Below are 21,208 nucleotides of genomic sequence, written 5' to 3'. Positions count from 1 at the left end.
TGTGGGGAAGCAGGAAGCTAAGAGCCACTCCACAGAAGGCTAGACTGCATGTGAGCCAAAGCTCCAAGCCTCCAGCACATCTCCACTTCCCCATCAATCTTAATGACCACACACAAATGCTAAGATCAATTCTTAATAATTTCAAGAAGAAGACTGCAAAACATTATTACAAGTGCAAGGGTAACTGCAAGGGTGACCACTTACACTGGTCACATGCCACAAAGCGAGACCTGTCTGGAGGAGATTCAAGATCTCCCTCCTGAAGGAGTGTCTTGTCCAGAGTTTGTGGCCCTTCCTGGGACCGTGAATAGTTGGTAGTAGTGGTGTCAGTGGTGTCAGACTTTGCCCATGCTGCCCTTCCTCCAGATACCTCCTAACCCATGTTCATCCATTTGCCTGAAGGCTGAAGGGGTGAGGGTGGGGAGAGTGGGCAGGGCTTACCTCGATCTGCCAAACTGGGCCACACTCTGTCCAAAGCTAACTCCATCCTCTTGAAAGACCATGGGCTCCTCCACATCCAAGTTGAACCCATAATAAGAAGCAATGACTGAGGAATATGGAGAGGGAAGTGAGGGTGGGAGGAACAGTCAGAGAAGCCTCATCTCCTCTGGATACCTGACTTTTGGGATCTTGATGCCCACCCCAGTCCAGCTCATCTTCCCAGGAGAAGGGTGTTCTTTTTGTTTCCTGATTTGCCATCTGTGTGGCTCCTGTCTCTCCCTTCCTCAACAATAATCAAACCACAATACAAATGGCAACAATCCAGAGAAATGCCCCCTCAAGGATATTTCAAAGGACATGTACAACCTGAAATTGAGCCTGTCACCTCATGGTATGTTAGCCCAAGAATGTCCCTTATGATAATACAATTCATTTCCTAAACTGAGACCTTCTGAGAATGAAAGGGACACCATTAATAATTACATCATGGTCCACCCTAAGGTCCAGATGGGGAAACAGACTTAGAAGTTTTTGATTAATTATTTATTCTTATGTGTTTCCCATGCCCCCCTTCCTTGGTGCTAGGCTCTAAGACAACAAGGACTGCAACCATCTTGTGTTGGTGCCTGAGGCAGTGCCTGGCCCTTAACAGGTGACTAATTATTATTTGTTGGCTGACCCAGAACTGCACAGGAAGTCCCTGGTATAGCCAGGATTCCAACCCACTCTCCTGATCCTTCACATTCTCCTCTCTGGTGACTAAGCTCAAAAACCTCAGTGGAAGGCCCCCTACATTTCAAGGGCTTTTCCCACAACTCTCACTCCTAGACAGCAGGTTTCTTCTCCATTTCTACTAGAATTCCCAGCTGTCTCTGGATTGAGGAGTCAACTCCAACCCCAAAGTAGGGAAGCTCTAAGAATATAAAGCATTAGGCCAGGATGTGACAGGCAAGGTCCAAACAACTGAATCTTGGGGTTCTGGGAAAAGGCCAGATGTTGAAGGTGCCATAATCCTACCATGGCCACATGCAAGGGAGCTTCACATCCCAAATCTCCTCAAAGGATGATTCTATTTTTGAGTCTGAAAAAAGAACCTATGACCAGACAAGTAGGATGATGCCAAAAGTCTCAGACTGAAATGTCTCAGAGGCCAAGAGGGTGACATCAGTGAGTGAAGTGGGTGGTATGAGTACCAGGGAATTATGGGCACTTAGAGCATGTGGCCCTTTTAAAGGAGGTAAGCATTACCAGGGTCTAGAATTCAGAGCTCCAGACCTTCCCATTTCTCAAGAGAAGCTGAAAGTCTGGATTTTTGTGTGGAATCTGATTTTTGACTGACACACAAATGATTTCAAATGACACAGAAATGTGATCCTGTTACAGGTTCAATTTCTGGACTATTCTCTTGGCAGTCGTGGAACAACCTACCTGAAATAAAAACCAAGGACCAAGGATGAGATATCCAAAGTTTCCCCTCCCTAGTGACTTCTATGGCCTTCCCCGCTGGGGCTCTGAGGCTGACTCCTGTCAACCATACCACCACCACCACCACACACACACACACACACACACACACACACACACACACCAGGGACCTGACAGAAGGTGGGGGGAAGCCTTGGGGAATGTGGAGAAGTAGCTTATTCTCCACCCAAACTTAGCCTATGAGTCTATCTTATCTCATCTTTGCTCAGGTTATGACCCTCCCCTGATTCCAGGCCATTCCTCTTTCCACACCAGACTCTAGACACTAAGGCACTCCCTTGCCTCACCTCCTCCACAGAGCTATATGAGCTGACCACCAGCCCCAGAATGCCCTATCAGACGGAGACGCCCCCGCCCAGACCTCTTCCAGTTCTGAGGCCCCACTTACCACCTAAGAGGAGCATAATTCCAAAAGCCATCATTGAGCAGCGTATTGAAGGAGGCGTGAAGAGCTGAGCAGTAGAGCACTGAAGGATACTCAGCGTCCTCGGGGAGAATTAAAATAATGACTCAGGCCTTCAAGTGACAGAAGGAGGGGCATAGTGAGGAAGTCTTTGGTTAATCATAGAACAGAGGCAGGGACAGGAGGCCAAAGACACTCTTGGGGAAAATCGCCCATACTCTCCCACCGCCACCACCTTTAGAGATCTGGCTTCCTTGTCCAGGGCTTGGCTTTCCCAGAAGTCCACCCTCCCCCATCCCTTGAGACCCAGTTGATACCCAGGGAACGCTGGGACCCCCCTGGGGCCCAGAAACCAAAGTGCATATGACTGAAAGGGGGTGAAACAGATGGCTACAGAGCCCCCACTTCACGGATGTGAGCCTGGAGAACGGCAGACCTCCACCTCAGATAGCAGTGTTGGGGGTGTAGCAGGAGTTACAGTGTTGTTTATAAAACCAGACTCCATCGAGAGGAAAATGGATAATCAAACTAGTAAATGGGCTTAGTAGCCATAAAAGGGCTTACCAGTCAACAATAAAAGAGAAGAGACTACAGATAGGTGTAAGAACATGGATGAATCTCAACTTTGTCATAAGTAATAGAAATCAGACACCAGACTGCAAAATGTTTGATTCGTTTCACATGAACAGGCAAAACTAATCTGTTAAGGATAGATATAGAACAGTGATTGCCTCAATTTTGAGGTGGAGAGGGAACTTCTGACATTTGTTAAATTTAACATTCAACTCTTGATATTTTAATATTTAATACTTTAATATTTTAACATTTTTAAATGTGGAAAAGATAGATAAATGTGTGGTTGTTATTTATTCTCTGTAATATTCTGTGTGTTTTGAATATTCTATAATTAAGCATATATGAATGTTTCTCAAAAACATGAAAAAAAGGTACTGAGTATAGTACCAGGAATAGAATTAGAAGGCTAAAATATATGACAAAATCCCTAACTATGGCACGTTATTTTAAGTATATATGTGACAGTTAAAATACTAAAAATGTAGTTTACATGTCAACTATAGACAATATAAAATCATCTCTAAACAAAAATTTTAGGTCAATTTACTTGAGTTGATATTTAATATACAGAAAAAAATTAAGTAGATGGTGGGAAGGGCACTGATGCAGGGAATGGGGCCAAAGATTATGTATGATTGCTGGCTTTGAGGCTGATTTACCTACTTCCTGCAAAGAATGTCAAGGACAGTTGAGCAACAAGCTTCTCCCTCTTGTGCTAAGGTGTCTGTAGCAAACGGCACCCTCTCATCAGTTCTGTGAACCTGTGAACTTCTTTCTGTGTTTGGAACCACAAAATAATTTTTGGTGGTCTTCCTTAACACAAAATGTAAAAATATCTTCGTGTCCTCCATCTATAGCACACCTCATCTTTTAGACACAATCTCAAATGAATTAACATTTCATACATAATCTTTAATTTGGGACTTCCTTTCCCAAGCAAAGCTTGAGGGTAACTAATATTTCGCTGATTTCAGCAACTGTAAAGATTTCCAATTTTGCTCAATTTTATTATCACTTGTCTCAGCAAAAGTTTTTCTGTTTAGTTTCCACTCATTAAAAAACAACAACAACAATAATAAGGGCATATTGCAAAAAGATATTCAAATACTTATGAAAACCACACAGTGCCACAAAAGTATCTTTCTCCTAGGCCTGTTAATGAGTTTTCCTTCAACAGTTGCTGTAGGTTGATGCTCCTCAACTCAAGTATCTTCAGGGCACTTAATAGGGGTTCCACACTTAGCAGAACCACCAGCTCTTTGTAAAACTTTTAAAGCTTTTGATAGACTTAGGGAGGAAGATGGCGGTGTGGGAGGACGCTGGGCTCACCGCGCGTCCTGCTGATCACTTAGATTCCACCTACACCTGCCTAAATAACCCAGAAAACGGCCAGAGGATTAGCAGAACGGAGTCTCCGGAGCCAAGCGCAGACGAGAGGCCCACGGAAGAGGGTAGGAAGGGCGGCGAGGCGGTGCGCGCTCCACGGACTGGCGGGAGGGAGCCGGGGCGGAGGGGCGGCTCGCTGGCCAAGCAGAGCCCCCGAGTCTGGCGGGCAAAAGCGGAGGGGCCTGACGGACTGTGTTCCGACAGCAAGCGCGACTTAGCGTCTGGGAGGTCATAAGTTAACAGCTCTGCTTGGAAAGCGGAAAGCGGGAAGGCTGGAGGACAAAGGGAGGGAGAGCTGCTGAGCTCCCGGATGACAGAGCTCAGTTTGGTGGGGAACAAAGGCACTCGCCAGCGCCATCTCCCCCGCCCATCCCCCAGCCAAAATCCCAAAGAGAACCAGTTCCTGCCAGGGAACTTCCTTGCTCCACGCAAACACCCAACTCTGTGCTTCTGCGGAGGAGCCAAACCTCCGGCAGCAGATCTGACTCCCTCCCGCTGCCACAGGGCCCCTCCCAAAGTGGATCACCTAAGGAGAAGCGAGCTAAGCCTGCCCCGCCTGCCCCTGTGCACATTGCCTACCCACCCCAGCTAATATGCCAGATCCCCAGCGTCACAAGCCTGGCAATGTGCAAGTAGCCCAGACGGGCCACGCCACCCCACAGTGAATCCCGCCCCTAGGAGAGGGGAAGAGAAGGCACACACCAGTCTGACTGTGGCCCTAGCAGTGAGCTGGGGGCAGACATCAGGTCTGACTGCGACTCCGCCCACCAACTCCAGTTATACACCACAGCACAGGGGAAGTGCCCTGCAGGTCCTCACCATGCCAGGGACTATCCAAAATGACCAAGCAGAAGAATTCCCCTCAGAAGAATCTCCAGGAAATAACAACAGCTAATGCGCAGAACAAAAAGGATTTAAATAATATAACAGAAAGTGAATTTAGAATAATAGTCATAAAATTAATCGCTGGGCTTGAAAACAGTATAAAGGACAGCAGAGAATCTCTTGCTACAGAGATCAAGGGACTAAGGAACAGTCACGAGGAGCTGAAAAACGCTTTAAATGAAATGCAAAACAAAATGGAAACCACCACAGCTCGGATTGAAGAGGCAGAGGAGAGAATAGGTGAACTAGAAGATAAAGTTATGGAAAAAGAGGAAGCTGAGAGAAAGAGAGATAAAAAAATCCAGGAGTATGAGGGGAAAATTAGAGAACTAAGTGATGCACTAAAAAGAAATAATATACGCATAATTGGTATCCCAGAGGAGGAAGAGAGAGGGAAAGGTGCTGAAGGGGTACTTGAAGAAATTATAGCTGAGAACTTCCCTGAACTGGGGAAGGAAAAAGGCATTGAAATCCAAGAGACACAGAGAACTCCCTTCAGACGTAACTTGAATTGATCTTCTGCACGACATATCATAGTGAAACTGGCAAAATACAAGGATAAAGAGAAAATTCTGAAAGCAGCAAGGGGTAAACGTGCCCTCACATATAAAGGGAGACCCCTAAGACTCGTAACTGATCTCTCTTTTGAAACTTGGCAGGCCAGAAAGAATTGGCACGAGATCTTCAGTGTGCTAGACAGAAAAAATATGCAGCCGAGAATCCTTTTTTTTTTTTCAACGTTTTATTTATTTTTGGGACAGAGAGAGACAGAGCATGAACGGGGGAGGGGCAGAGAGAGAGGGAGACAGAATCGGAAACAGGCTCCAGGCTCTGAGCCATCAGCCCAGAGCCCGACGCGGGGCTCGAACTCACGGACCGCGAGATCGTGACCTGGCTGAAGTCGGACGCTTAACCGACTGCGCCACCCAGGCGCCCCAACAGCCGAGAATCCTTTATCCAGCAAGTCTGTCATTTTGAATAGAAGGAGAGATAAAGGTCTTCCCAAACAAACAAAAACTGAAGGAATTTGTCACCACTAAACGAGCCCTACAAGAGATCCTAAGGGGGACCCTGTGAGACAAAGTACCAGAGACAACACTACAAGCATAAAACATACAGACATCACAATGACTCTAAACCCGTATCTTTCTATAATAACACTGAATGTAAATGGATTAAGTGCGCCAACCAAAAGACATAGGGTATCAGAATGGATAAAAAAACAAGACTCATCTATTTGCTGTCTACAAGAGACTCATTTTAGACCTGAGGACACCTTTAGATTGAGAGTGAGGGGATGGAGAACTATTTATCATGCTACTGGAAGCCAAAAGAAAGCTGGAGTAGCCATACTTATATGAGACAAACTAGACTTTAAATTAAAGGCTATAACAAGAGATGAAGAAGGACATTATATAATAGTTACAGGGTCTATTCATCAGAAGAGCTAACAATTTTAAATGTCTATGCGCTGAATACCGGAGCCCCCAAATATATAAAACAACTACTCATAAACATAAGCAACCTTATTGATAAGAATGTGGTAATTGCAGGGGACTTTAACACCCCACTTACAGAAATGGATAGATCATCGAGACACACGGTCAGTAAAGAAACAAGGGCCCTGAATGAGACATTGGATCAGATGGACTTGACAGATATATTTAGAACTCTGCATCCCAAAGCAACAGAATATACTTTCTTCTCGAGTGCACATGGAACATTCTCCAAGATAGATCATATACTGGGTCACAAAACAGCCCTTCATAAGTATACAAGAATTGAAATTATACCATGCATACTTTCAGACCACAATGCAATGAAGCTTGAAATCAACCACAGGAAAAAGTCTGGAAAACCTCCAAAAGCATGGAGGTTAAAGAACACCCTACTAACGAATGAGTGGGTCAACCAGGCAATTAGAGAAGAAATTAAAAAATATATGGAAACAAACGAAAATGAAAATACAACAATCCAAACGCTTTGGGACGCAGCGAAGGCAGTCCTGAGAGGAAAATACATTGCAATCCAGGCCTATCTCAAGAAACAAGAAAAATCCCAAATACAAAATCTAACAGCACACCTAAAGGAAATAGAAGCAGAGCAGCAAAGACCCCCCAAACCCAGCAGAAGAAGAGAAATAATAAAGATCAGAGCAGAAATAAACAATATAGAGTCTAAAAAAACTGTAGAGCATTTCAACGAAACCAAGAGTTGGTTTTTTGAAAAAATAAACAAAATTGACAAACCTCTAGCCAGGCTTCTCAAAAAGAAGAGGGAGATGACCCAAATAGATAAAATCATGAATGAAAATGGAATTATTACAACCAATCCCTCAGAGATACAAGCAATTATCAGGGAATACTATGAAAAATTATATGCCAACACACTGGACAACCTGGAAGAAATGGACAAATTCCTGAACATCCACACTCTTCCAAAACTCAATCAGGAGGAAATAGAAAGCTTGAACAGACCCATAACCAGCGAAGAAATTGAATCAGTTATTAAAAATCTCCCAACAAATAAGAGTCCAGGACCAGATGGCTTCCCAGGGGAGTTCTCCCAGACGTTTAAAGCAGAGATAATACCTATCCTTCTCAAGCTATTCCAAGAAATAGAAAGGGAAGGAAAACTTCCAGACTCATTCTATGAAGCCAGTATTACTTTGATTCCTAAACCAGACAGAGACCCAGTAAAATAAGAGAACTACCGGCCAATATCCCTGATGAATATGGATGCAAAAATTCTCAATAAGACACTAGCAAATCGAATTCAACGGCATATAAAAAGAATTATTCACCATGACCAAGTGGGATTCATTCCTGGGATGCAGGGCTGGTTCAACATTCGCAAATCAATCAACGTGATACATCACATTAACAACAAAAAAAGAGAAGAACCATATGATCCTGTCAATCGATGCAGAAAAGGCCTTGACAAAATCCAGCACCCTTTCTTAATAAAAACCCTTGAGAAAGTCGGGATAGAAGGAACATACTTAAAGATCATAAAAGCCATTTATGAAAAGCCCACAGCTAACATCATCCTCAACGGGGAAAAACTGAGAGCTTTTTCCCTGAGATCAGGAACATGACAGGGATGTCCACTCTCACCGCTGTTGTTTAACATAGTGCTGGAAGTTCTAGCATCAGCAATCAGACAACAAAAGGAAATCAAAGGCATCAAAATTGGCAAAGATGAAATCAAGCTTTCGCTTTTTGCAGATGACATGATATTATACGTGGAAAATCCGATAGACTCCACCAAAAGTCTGCTAGAACTGATACATGAATTCAGCAAAGTTGCAGGATACAAAATCAATGTACAGAAATCAGTTGCATTCTTATACACTAACAATGAAGCAACAGAAAGACAAATAAAGAAACTGATCCCATTCACAATTGCACCAAGAAGCATAAACTACCTAGGAATAAACCTAACCAAAGATGTAAAGGATCTGTATGCTGAAAACTATAGAAAGCTTATGAAGGTAATTGAAGAAGATTTAAAGAAATGGAAAGACATTCCCTGCTCATGGATTGGAACAATAAATATTGTCAAAATGTCAATACTACCCAAAGCTATCTACACATTCAATGCAATCCCAATCAAAATTGCACCAGCATTCTTCTCGAAACTAGAACAAGCATCCTAAAATTCATATGGAACCACAAAAGGCCCCGAATAGCCAAAGGAATTTTGAAGAAGAAGGCCAAAGCAGGAGACATCACAATCCCAGACTTTAGCCTCTACTACAAAGCTGTCATCATCAAGACAGCATGGTATTGGCACAAAAACAGACACATAGACCAATGGAATAGAATAGAAACCCCAGAACTAGACCCACAAACGTATGGCCAACTCATCTTTGACAAAGCAGGAAAGAACATCCAATGGAAAAAAGACAGTCTCTTTAACAAATGGTGCTGGGAGAACTGGACAGCAACATGCAGAAGATTGAAACTAGACCACTTTCTCACACCATTCACAAAAATAAACTCAAAATGGATAAAGGACCTGAATGTGAGACAGGAAACCATCAAAACCTTAGAGGAGAAAGCAGGAAAAGACCTCTCTGACCTCAGCCGTAGCAATCTCTTACTCGACACATCCCCAAAGGCAAGGGAATTAAAAGCAAAAGTGAATTACTGAGACCTTATGAAGATAAAAAGCTTCTGCACAGCAAAGGAAACAACCGACAAAACTAAAAGGCAACCAACGGAATGGGAAAAGATATTTGCAAATGACATATTGGACAAAGGGCTAGTATCCAAAATCTATAAAGAGCTCACCAAACTCCACACCCGAAAAACAAATAACCCAGTGAAGAAATGGGCAGAAAACATGAATAGATACTTCTCTAAAGAAGACATCCGGATGGCCAACAGGCACATGAAAAGATGTTCAGCGTCGCTCCTTATCAGGGAAATACAAATCAAAACCACACTCAGGTATCACCTCACGCCAGTCAGAGTGGCCAAAATGAACAAATCAGGAGACTATAGATGCTGGAGAGGATGTGGAGAAACGGGAACCCTCTTGCACTTTGGTGGGAATGCAAATTGGTGCAGCCGCTCTGGAAAGCAGTGTGGAGGTTCCTCAGAAAATTAAAAATAGATCTACCCTATGACCCAGCAATAGCACTGCTAGGAATTTATCCAAGGGATACAGTAGTACTGATGCATAGGGGCACTTGTACCCCAATGTTCATAGCAGCACTCTCAACAATAGCCAAATTATGGAAAGAGCCTAAATGTCCATCAACTGATGAATGGATAAAGAAATTGTGGTTTATATACACAATGGAATACTATGTGGCAATGAGAAAAAATGAAATATGGCCTTTTGTAGCAACGTGGATGGAACTGGAGAGTGTGATGCTAAGTGAAATAAGCCGTACAGAGAAAGACAGATACCATATGGTTTCACTCTTATGTGGATCCTGAGAAACTTAACAGGAATCCATGGGGGAGGGGGAGGAAAAAAGAAAAAAAAAAAGAGGTTAGAGTTGGAGAGAGCCAAAGCATAAGAGACTGTTAAAAACTGAGAACAAACTGAGGGTTGATGGGGGGTTGGAGGGAGGAGAGGGTGGGTGATGGGTATTGAGGAGGGCACCTTTTTGGGATGAGCACTGGGTGTTGTATGGAAACCAATTTGACAATAAATTTCATATAATAAAAAAAAATAAAGCTTTTGATATGATAATTTATAATAAACATATATTTGGTCTTTGTCTTCTCTGGCACAGAGCTCCTAAAATTCTTAGAACTTCTAAGTTATAAGAACAATATAAGTGTATCATGTTACAAGGGGACCTTGGGGAAGCAACTAAAAATGGGAACTGGTCACAGTGCCTGAGTGGCTCAGTTAGTTGAATGTCTAACATCAGGTCCGTCATGATCTCATGGTTCATGAGTTCAAACCCCATATTGGGCTCACTGCTGTCAACGCAGAGCCCGCTTCAGATCTGTACCCCTCTATCTCTGCCCCTGCCCCACTCAGTCTATCTCTCTCAAAAATGAATAGATATTTATTTTAAAAACGTGACTGGCTGCCAGTAGAGCCAATCATGGGATTAGAGGTTTGGAAGTTTCAGTCCCACCTCCCCAATTTCCTGGGAGGAGAGAGGGGCTGGAGATTGGGTTCAATCATCAATGGGCAATGAATTAATTAATCACACCTATGTAATGAAGCCTTCATAAAAATCCAAAAGCACGGAATTCTGGTAGGCAAAAACATGGAGATTTGGGGAGAATGCCATGATTGGAGAGGACATGAAGACTTCATGCCCTTTCCCTATACCTTGCCCTAGGCATCTCTTCCATCTCACTGTATGTGAGTTATATCCTTTTATAATAAATCTGTAATTTGGTAAGTAAAATGTTTTGCCGAGTTCTGTGAGCTACTCTAGGAAATTAAACCCAAGAAAGGGGTCGTTGGGACCTCCAATGTATCAGAAATGGGTGAGAAGCACATGTGTTGTATATTGGTTTAATATGATTTCAAATCCCCTTGTTTATAACCAAGACAAAATAAAATTGCTTTTAGAAGTGAAGTTGTTTTCATCATCAAAGGCAAGGGAAACAAAAGCAAACATGAACTATTGATACTTCAAGATAAAAAGCTTCTGCACAGCATGGTAACCTTCAACCAAACTAAAAGGCAGCCTAGAGAATGGGAGAAGATATTGGCAAATGACATATCTAATTAAGGGTTAGCACCCAAAATCTATAAAGAACTTATCAAACTCAAAACCCAAAAAACAACCCAGTTAAGAAATGGGCAGAAGACATGAATGGACACTTTTCGAAAGAAGACATCTAGATGGTAAATGGACACATGAAAAGATGCTCAACATCATGTATCATCAGGGAAATATAAATCAAAACCATGATGAGATAACACCTCACACCTGTCTGAATGGCTGAAATTAAACACAAGAAACAACAGGTGTTGGGAGAAAGGGGAAACTTCTTTGCACTGTTGGTGGGAATGCAAACTGGTGCAGCCACTCTGGAAAACACTATGGAGGTTACTCAAAAAACTAAAAATAGAGGGGTGCCTGAGTGGCGCAGCTGGTTACACATGTGACCCTTGATCTCGGTTCAGGTCATGATCTCACAGTGTGTGGGTTCAAGTCCCGCATCAGGCTCTGTGCTAATGGCAGAGCCTGCTTGGGATTCCGTCTCTCCTTCTCTCTGCCTTTCCCCAGCTTGTTCTCTCTCTCTCTCTCTCTCTCTCTCTCAAAATAAATAAGTAAACTTAAAAAGACAAACAAACTAAAAATAGAACCTGGCAATCACACTATAAGGTATTTACCTAAAGGATAAAAAAATACACATTCAAAGGGGTACGTGCACCTCAATGTTTATAGCAGCATTTTCAAATATAGCCAAACTATGGAGAGAGCCCAAATGTCCATTACCTGATGAATGGATAAAGATATATATCTATCCATATACATACAATGGAATATTACTCACCCATCAAAAAGAATGAAATCTTGCCATCTGCAATGACATGGATAGAATTGGAATGTATTATGCTAAGCAAAATAAGTCAGAGAAAGAAAATACAATATGACTTCACTTATATGTGGAATTTAAGAAACAAAACAGATGAACATATAGAAAGGGGGAAGAAAGTGGAGAGAGGAGAAAAAAACCATGAGAGATTCTTGACAACAGAGAACAAACTGAGGGTTGACAGAGGGAGGTGAGTGAGAGATGGGCTAGATGGGTGATTGGTATTACAGGGGGCACTTGTGATGAGCACTGGGTATTGAATGTAAGTGATAAATCACTGAATTCTACTCCTGAAACCAATATTGCATTATATGCTGGCTAACTAAAATTTAAATTAAAAAAGAAATAAAGTTGTTTTAATATAAAAATAAAGGAGTTGTGTCAGTATATCATTATCTCATCTCTTCTCACTGATATGAACTTAGTAGCTAAGCTGCTGAAGGGCCCTGCTGAAGAAGGATTACCAGTCAAAATATGTGAAGAAGCTTCCTGGGCTGTTCATTTTAGCCATTCTGACCGGTGTGAGGTGGTATGGGAACACTTTTGCACTGTTGGTGGGAATGCAAAGTGGTGCAGCCACTCTGGAAAACAGTGTGGAAGTTACTCAAAAAATTAAAAATAGAATTGTCCTATGACCCAGCAATAACACTGCTAGGAATTTACCCAAGGGATACAGGAGTGCTGGTGCATAGGGGCACATGTACCCCAATGTTTATAGCAGTGCTTTCAACAAGCACCTAAATGTCCATCAACTGATGAATGGGTAAAGAAGATGTGCTTTATATATACAATGGAATACTACTTGTCAATGAGAAAGAATGAAATCATGCCATTTGCAACAATGTGGATGGAACTGGAGGGTGTTATACTAAGTGAAATAAATCAGTCAGAGAAAGACAGATACCATATGTTTTCACTCACATGTGGATCTTGAAAAACTTAACAGTAGACCATGGGGGGAAGGGAAGGGGAAAAAAGAGTAACAGAGAGAGGGAGGCAAACCAAAGAGACTCTTAAATACAGAGAACAAACTAAGGGTTGATGGGGTGGGGGAGAAGGGAAAGTGGGTGATGGTCATTGAGGAGGGCACTTGTTGGAATGAGCACTGGGTGTTGTGTGGAAGCCAATTTGACAACAAATTATATTTAAAAATATATATGAAGAAGCAACTCTCAGAAGGGGACATTTAAACTACAAATACCAAGAGTTTGTGAGGGATATCCATGAGTATTAATCTGAGCAAGGCTACAATTTACTGATCTGAATAGCCTTCTGAAGACCTTGGGGAAATTAACTCCTGCCATGGTAAAACTAGCAATAGTGAAAGCCATGCAGAAACTCTGTGAAGGAGATCATCTTGCCCACCTACACCTTGGCATCTTTTCCTATCAACATGCTGTAGTAACCAGGGAATTTTACTTTTGCACTGGCAGCTGGACATCAGTTCTTGGTTGGCTAAACTGTCTCTGCTGATTATCAACTTTATAAAGACACACCACAACTAAACTTGGATTCTATTCCTTTCATCTCCCCTCACCTGGAACAATAGTGTGACAAATCCATCATTGGTTTGGAGTATGTTATTTCTTTTTTTTTTTAATGTTTATTTATTTTGAGAGAGAGAGAGAGAATGAGCAGGGAAGGGAATGAAAGAAAGAGAGAGAGAGAATCCCAAGCAGGCTCTGTGCTGTCAGCACAGAGCCCAGTGTGGGGCTCAATCCCACAAACTAAGATTATGACCTGAGCTAAAATCAGGAGTTGGGTGTTTAACAGACTGGGCCACCAAGGCACCCCTGCAGTGTGTTATTTCTTTAATGACTTATTAAGAGACATTATTCTGCATGTTATTGGCTTGTGAAATTCCCACAGTTAAATAAATTGCCGGCAAAGATGAACTTAGTTTCTGAGGGTTAATTCTCCCCCAAACAAAATAATTGGCATAATTAGTACACAACCTTAAGTAATAATATTTGAAGCAGTCAGCGCTGTGGGTTATATCATACCCATTGCAAATTTGAAATAAAGATTGACAACTTATGTTCAATTCATAATTGACCAAAACCTGATAAAGCCCATTATTGAACTGGCAAAGTTTAAATTAAATATGCTATTTACCATCTATGGCATTCTATGGAAATTATAAACAGCCTGTGAATAGACAAAATTTATAGAGCTATTATAGTTTGGGTGCTAACATTGACCACAATAATTATCGTAATACTGCTTTACCATTATGAACATTTTGCATGCTTTATTAAACACCTTTAAAATAAAACTTAGAGGGTACCTGCAGGGCTCAGTCGGTTAAGCATCAAACTTCAGCTCAGGTCATGATCTCATGGTTCATGAGTTCAAGCCCCACATCAGGCTCTCTGCTGTCAGCACAGAGCCTGCTTTGGATCTTCTGTCCACTTCTCTCTGCCTTGCTCTCTCTCTCTCTCAAAAATAAATAAACATTTTTAAAAGGTAAAATAAAACTTTGAACACTGTTGTTAAAGACAAAAGGGCAATACCAAACATCTCTCACCTATTAACCATACACAAATTACTCAAGGGGGTGGTTTAGGGGTAGATTGGATTATATATTAACTTCTGAGGACCCCTAGAGTCTTATTTAAGATTTAATCTGGAAAGAAACTCCAGATGTTGGCCTCATTTCCCAACCCAGTGAGTTATATCTTATATTTAAAAGACCAAAGAAGGAAGACATCCCAATGCTCTTCTCAGGAACATTAAATAACATAGATACCAATAGATGGGGGGGGGGGGGAGTGATATAAAAGTAGTACAAAAAGTGACCCCAGAGTAAAAAGAAGTCCAGATCCTTTTGTTCCTAAAAGTACCAATCCACAGCCTAGAACAATAATTATTTTAACCTTTTCAGCCCTGGTAACTTTAACTTACTAAAAGATAAACCCATGAAAATAGACAAAACCAAAACGAATGATAATATGGAACCAGTCAGAGTCACGGAGGAGAAATCTTATACTAGATAAGAAATGACAAAAAAAAAAATAGGAATTCCAATAAACTGATTTAGACACAGAGACCCAGCACCTATTAGATTTATGGGTCAAATCCATATTCTGACCCTCACAGGAACAGAGGGTGTGCAACCCAGACCGATTACCACTGATGCTAAATTTAATCAACATCTAGGGCCTTTTGAGAAAATAATACTAATTTACAATGACCTTCGTTTGACTGGGTAACAACAACTGAGACAGTAAGATACCGTCTATCTGATGCCATCCCTCAAAACATCTCAATGGAAAGTAGCATGGGAAGCTACTCATAAAATAATGAAATTAAGGTATTGGCTATGATTTGAGAAGGGACAGAAACTCTTACTGCTACATGTGGAAGTAACAGAAGAAATGTAAAAGGTCATCCTAAAAACTAAAATAGCTAAATACCTAAATAGCTAAATACCTAAAAAACCTAATAGCTAAAAACTTCCCTAACATGGGGTAGGAAACAGACATCCACGTTCAGGAAGCACAGACAGCTCCAAACAAAATGAATACCAGGAGGGCCACTTCAAGACAGAGCCCAAGTTTCCATTGATGGATGCATACACACATGCACACACACGATGGAATATTATTCAGCCATTTGGGTGCTAACACACAAATGATATGGATGGGGCTAGAGAGTATAACGCTAAGTGAAATAGCCAGAGAAAGACAAATATCATATGATTTCACTCATATATGGAATTTAAAAAACAACACAAATGAGAAAAGAGAAAAAAATAAAAGAGAGAGAGAGAAAGAGAGAAATCAAGAAACATATAGAGAACAAATGGTTACTGGAGGAGAGATGGTAGGGAGTGGATGAAATAGATGATGCAGATTAAGGAGTCCACTTGTCATGATGGGCACAGGATGATGTTCATCCCAAAAGGTGCCCTCCTCAATACCCATCACCCCCCCTCCCCCCCCCCCACCCCCCATCAACCCTCAGTTTGTTCTCAGTTCTTAACAGTCTCTTATGCTTTGGCTCTCTCCCACTCTAACCTCTTTTTTTTTCCTTCCCCTCCCCCATGGGTTTCTGTTAAGGTTCTCAGGATCCACATAAGAGTGAAACCATATGGTATCTGTCTTTCTCTGTATGGCTTATTTCACTTAGCATCACACTCTCCAGTTCCATCCACGTTGCTACAAAAGCCATATTTCATTTTTTTTCTCATTGCCACGTAGTATTCCATTGTGTATAGAAACCACAATTTCTTTATCCATTCATCAGTTGATGGACATTTAGGCTCTTTCCATAATTTGGCTATTGTTGAGAGTGCTGCTATGAACATTGGGGTACAAGTGCCCCTATGCATCAGTACTACTGTATCCCTTGGATAAATTCCTAGCAGTGCTATTGCTGGGTAATAGGGTAGATCTATTTTTAATTTTCTGAGGAACCTCCACACTGCTTTCCAGAGCGGCTGCACCAATTTGCATTCCCACCAAAGTGCAAGAGGGTTCCCGTTTCTCCACATCCTCTCCAGCATCTATAGTCTCCTGATTTGTTCGTTTGGCCACTCTGACTGGCGTGAGGTGATATCTGAGTGTGGTTTTGATTTGTATTTCCCTGATAAGGAGTGACGTTGAGCATCTTTTCATGTGCCTGTTGGCCATCCGGATGTCTTCTTTAGAGAAGTGTCTATTCATGTTTTCTGCCCATTTCTTCACTGGGTTATTTGTTTTTCGGGTGTGGAGTTTGGTGAGCTCTTTATAGATTTTGGATACTAGCCCTTTGTCCAATATGTCATTTGCAAATATCTTTTCCCATTCCGTTGGTTGCCTTTTAGTTTTGTTGGTTGTTTCCTTTGCTGTGCAGAAGTTTTTATCTTCATAAGGTCTCAGTAATTCACTTTTGCTCTTAATTCCCTTGCCTTTGGGGATGTGTCGAGTAAGAGATTGCTACGGCTGAGGTCAGAGAGGTCTTTTCCTGCTTTCTCCTCTAAGGTTTTGATGGTTTCCTGTCTCACATTCAGGTCCTTTATCCATTTTGAGTTTATTTTTGTGAATGGTGTGAGAAAGTGGTCTAGTTTCAACCTTCTGCATGTTGCTGTCCAGTTCTCCCAGCACCATTTGTTAGAGACTGTCTTTTTTCCATTGGATGTTCTTTCCTGCTTTGTCAAAGATGAGTTGGCCATACGTTTGTGGGTCTAGTTCTGGGGTTTCTATTCTATTCCATTGGTCTATGTGTCTGTTTTTGTGCCAATACCATGCTGTCTTGATGATGACAGCTTTGTAGTAGAGGCTAAAGTCTGGGATTGTGATGTCTCCTGCTTTGGCCTTCTTCTTCAAAATTCCTTTGGCTATTCGGGGCCTTTTGTGGTTCCATATGAATTTTAGGATGCTTGTTCTAGTTTCGAGAAGAATGCTGGTGCAATTTTGATTGGGATTGCATTGAATGTGTAGATAGCTTTGGGTAGTATTGACATTTTGACAATATTTATTGTTCCAATCCATGAGCAGGGAATGTCTTTCCATTTCTTTAAATCTTCTTCAATTACCTTCATAAGCTTTCTATAGTTTTCAGCATACAGATCCTTTACATCTTTGGTTAGGTTTATTCCTAGGTAGTTTATGCTTCTTGGTGCAATTGTGAATGGGATCAGTTTCTTTATTTGTCTTTCTGTTGCTTCATTGTTAGTGTATAAGAATGCAACTGATTTCTGTACATTGATTTTGTATCCTGCAACTTTGCTGAATTCATGTATCAGTTCTAGCAGACTTTTGGTGGAGTCTATCGGATTTTCCACGTATAATATCATGTCATCTGCAAAAAGCGAAAGCTTGACTTCATCTTTGCCGATTTTGAGGCCTCTGATTTCCTTTTGTTGTCTGATTGCTGATGCTAGAACTTCCAGCACTATGTTAAACAACAGCGGTGAGAGTGGACATCCCTGTCGTGTTCCTGATCTCAGGGAAAAAGCTCTCAGTTTTTCCCCATTGAGGATGATGTTAGCTGTGGGCTTTTCATAAATGGCTTTTATGATCTTTAAGTATGTTCCTTCTATCCCGACTTTCTCAAGGGTTTTTATTAAGAAAGGGTGCTGGATTTTGTCAAAGGCCTTTTCTGCATCGATTGACAGGATCATATGGTTCTTCTCTTTTTTTTTGTTAATGTGATGTATCACGTTGATTGATTTGCGAATGTTGAACCAGCCCTGCATCCCAGGAATGAATCCCACTTGGTCATGGTGAATAATTCTTTTTATATGCCGTTGAATTCGATTTGCTAGTATCATACTGAGAATTTTTGCATCCATATTCATCAGGGATATTGGCCTGTAGTTCTCTTTTTTTACTGGGTCCCTGTCTGGTTTAGGAATCAAAGTAATACTGGCTTCATAGAATGAGTCTGGAAGTTTTCCTTCCCCTTCTATTTATTGGAATATCTTGAGAAGGATAGGTATTATCTCTGCTTTAAACGTCTGGTAGAACTCCCCTGGGAAGCCATCTGGTCCTGGACTCTTATTTGTTGGAAGAGTTTTGATGACTGATTCAATTTCTTCCCTGTTATGGGTCTGTTCAAGCTTTCTATTTCCTCCTGATTGAGTTTTGGAAGAGTGTGGGTGTTCAGGAATTTGTCCATTTCTTCCAGGTTGTCCAATTTGTTGGCATATAATTTTTCATAGTATTCCCTGATAATTGTTTGTATCTCTGAGGGATTGGTTGTAATAATTCCATTTTCATTCATGATTTTATCTATTTGGGTCATCTCCCTTTTCTTTTTGAGAAGCCTGGCTAGAGGTTTGTCAATTTTGTTTATTTTTTCAAAAAACCAACTCTTGGTTTCGTTGATCTGCTCTACAGTTTTTTTAGACTCTATATTGTTTATTTCTGCTCTCATCATTATTATTTCTCTTCTTCTGCTGGGTTTAGGCTGCCTTTGCTGCTCTGCTTCTATTTCCTTTAGGTGTGCTGTTAGATTTTGTATTTGGGATTTTTCTTGTTTCTTGAGATAGGCCTGGATTGCGATGTATTTTCCTCTCAGGACTGCCTTCGCTGCGTCCCAAAGTGTTTGGATTGTTGTATTTCCATTTTCGTTTGTTTCCATATATTTTTTAATTTCTTCTCTAATTGCCTGGTTGACCCACTCATTCGTTAGTAGGGTGTTCTTTAACCTCCATGCTTTTGGAGGTTTTCCAGACTTTTTCCTGTGGTTGATTTCAAGCTTCATAGCATTGTGGTCTGAAAATATGCATGGTATAATTTCAATTCTTGTATACTTATGAAGGGCTGTTTTGTGACCCAGTATATGATCTATCTTGGAGAATGTTCCATGTGCACTCGAGAAGAAAGTATATTCTGTTGCTTTGGGATGCAGAGTTCTGAATATATCTGTCAAGTCCATCTGATCCAATGTCTCATTCAAGGCCCTTGTTTCTTTATTGGGCGTGTGTCAAGATGATCTATCCATTTCTGTAAGTGGGGTGTTAAAGTCCCCTACAATTACCACATTCTTATCAATAAGTTTGCTTATGTTTATGAGTAATTGTTTTATATATTTGGGGGCTCCGGTATTCGGCGCATAGACATTTATAATTGTTAGCCTTCCTGATGGATAGACCCTGTAACTATTATATAATGTCCTTCTTCATCTCTTGTTACAGCCTTTAATTTAAAGTCTAGTTTGTCTGATATAAGTATGGCTACTCCAGCTTTCTTTTGGCTTCCAGTAGCATGATAAATAGTTCTCCATCCCCTCACTCTCAATCTGAAGGTGTCCTCAGGTCTAAAATGAGTCTCTTGTAGACAGCAAATAGATGGGTCTTGTTTTTTTATCCATTCTGATACCCTATGTCTTTTGGTTGGCGCACTTAATCCATTTACATTCAGTGTTATTATAGAAAGATACGGGTTTAGAGTCATTGTGATGTCTGTATGTTTTATGCTTGTAGTGATGTCTCTGGTACTTTGTCTCACAGGGTCCCCCTTAGGATCTCTTGTAGGGCTGGTTTAGTGGTGACAAATTCCTTCAGTTTTTGTTTGTTTAGGAAGACCTTTATCTCTCCTTCTATTCAAAATGACAGACTTGCTGGATAAAGGATTCTCGGCTGCATATTTTTTCTGTCTAGCACACTGAAGATCTCGTGCCAATTCTTTCTGGCCTGCCAAGTTTCAAAAGAGAGATCAGTCACGAGTCTTATAGGTCTCCCTTTATATGTGAGGGCACGTTTATCCTTTGCTGCTTTCAGAATTTTCTCTTTATCCTTGTATTTTGCCAGTTTCACTATGATATGTCGTGCAGAAGATCAATTCAAGTTACGTCTGAAGGGAGTTCTCTGTGTCTCTTGGATTTCAATGCCTTTTTCCTTCCCCAGTTCAGGGAAGTTCTCAGCTATAATTTCTTCAAGTACCCCTTCAGCACCTTTCCCTCTCTCTTCCTCCTCTGGGATACCAATTATGCGTATATTATTTCTTTTTAGTGTATCACTTAGTTCTCTAATTTTCCTCTCATACTCCTGGATTTTTTTATCTCTCTTTCTCTCAGCTTCCTCTTTTTCCATAACTTTATCTTCTAGTTCACCTATTCTCTCCTCTGCCTCTTCAATCCGAATTGTTGTCGTTTCCATTTTGTTTTGCATTTCGTTTAAAGCGCTTTTCAGCTCCTCGTGACTGTTCCTTAGTCCCTTGATCTGTAGCAAGAGATTCTCTGCTGTCCTCTATACTGTTTCAAGCCCAGCGATTAATTTTATGACTATTATTCTAAATTCACTTTGTGTTATATTATTTAAATCCTTTTTGATCAGTTAATTAGCTGTTGTTATTTCCTGGAGATTCTTCTGAGGGGAATTCTTCCGCTTGGTCATTTTGGATAGTCCCTGGCGTGGTGAGGACCTGCAGGGCACTTCCCCTGTGCTGTGGTGTATAACTGGAGTTGGTGAGTGGGGCCGCAGTCCGACCTGATGTCTGCCCCCAGCCCACCGCTGGGGCCACAGTCAGACTGGTGTGTGCCTTCTCTTCCCCTCTCCTAGGAGCGGGATTCACTG

The 21,208-nt window shown here is 41.4% G+C and overlaps 1 protein-coding gene across 6 annotated transcripts in view; it reads right to left on the bottom strand.

Moving 5' to 3' along the window:
• The window catches only part of LOC123588977 (integrin alpha-D-like), a 70,523-nt gene that overhangs the window by 28,246 nt on the left and 21,069 nt on the right, over positions 1-21,208 (bottom strand). For 2 of the 6 annotated variants that reach the window (XM_045460482.1, XM_045460488.1), the window contains exons 1-2: positions 2,315-2,526; positions 442-547 (exon numbers count right to left, since the gene is read on the bottom strand). The exons of 1 other annotated variant lie outside the window; for it this stretch is intronic. In XM_045460482.1, coding sequence (XP_045316438.1) covers positions 442-547; positions 2,315-2,348 — 140 coding nt within the window. In that variant the 5' untranslated portion in view covers positions 2,349-2,526. Of the gene's footprint in view, positions 1-441; positions 548-2,314; positions 2,530-21,208 lie in introns of those variants that run through there. 3 more of the 6 variants (XM_045460487.1, XM_045460483.1, XM_045460486.1) reach the window with 3 other exon arrangements.

This window comes from Leopardus geoffroyi, chromosome E3 (assembly GCF_018350155.1).
Source record: "Leopardus geoffroyi isolate Oge1 chromosome E3, O.geoffroyi_Oge1_pat1.0, whole genome shotgun sequence".
NCBI classification, from domain to species: Eukaryota; Metazoa; Chordata; class Mammalia; order Carnivora; family Felidae; genus Leopardus; species Leopardus geoffroyi.
This window is presented reverse-complemented; position numbering and strand designations above follow the sequence as displayed.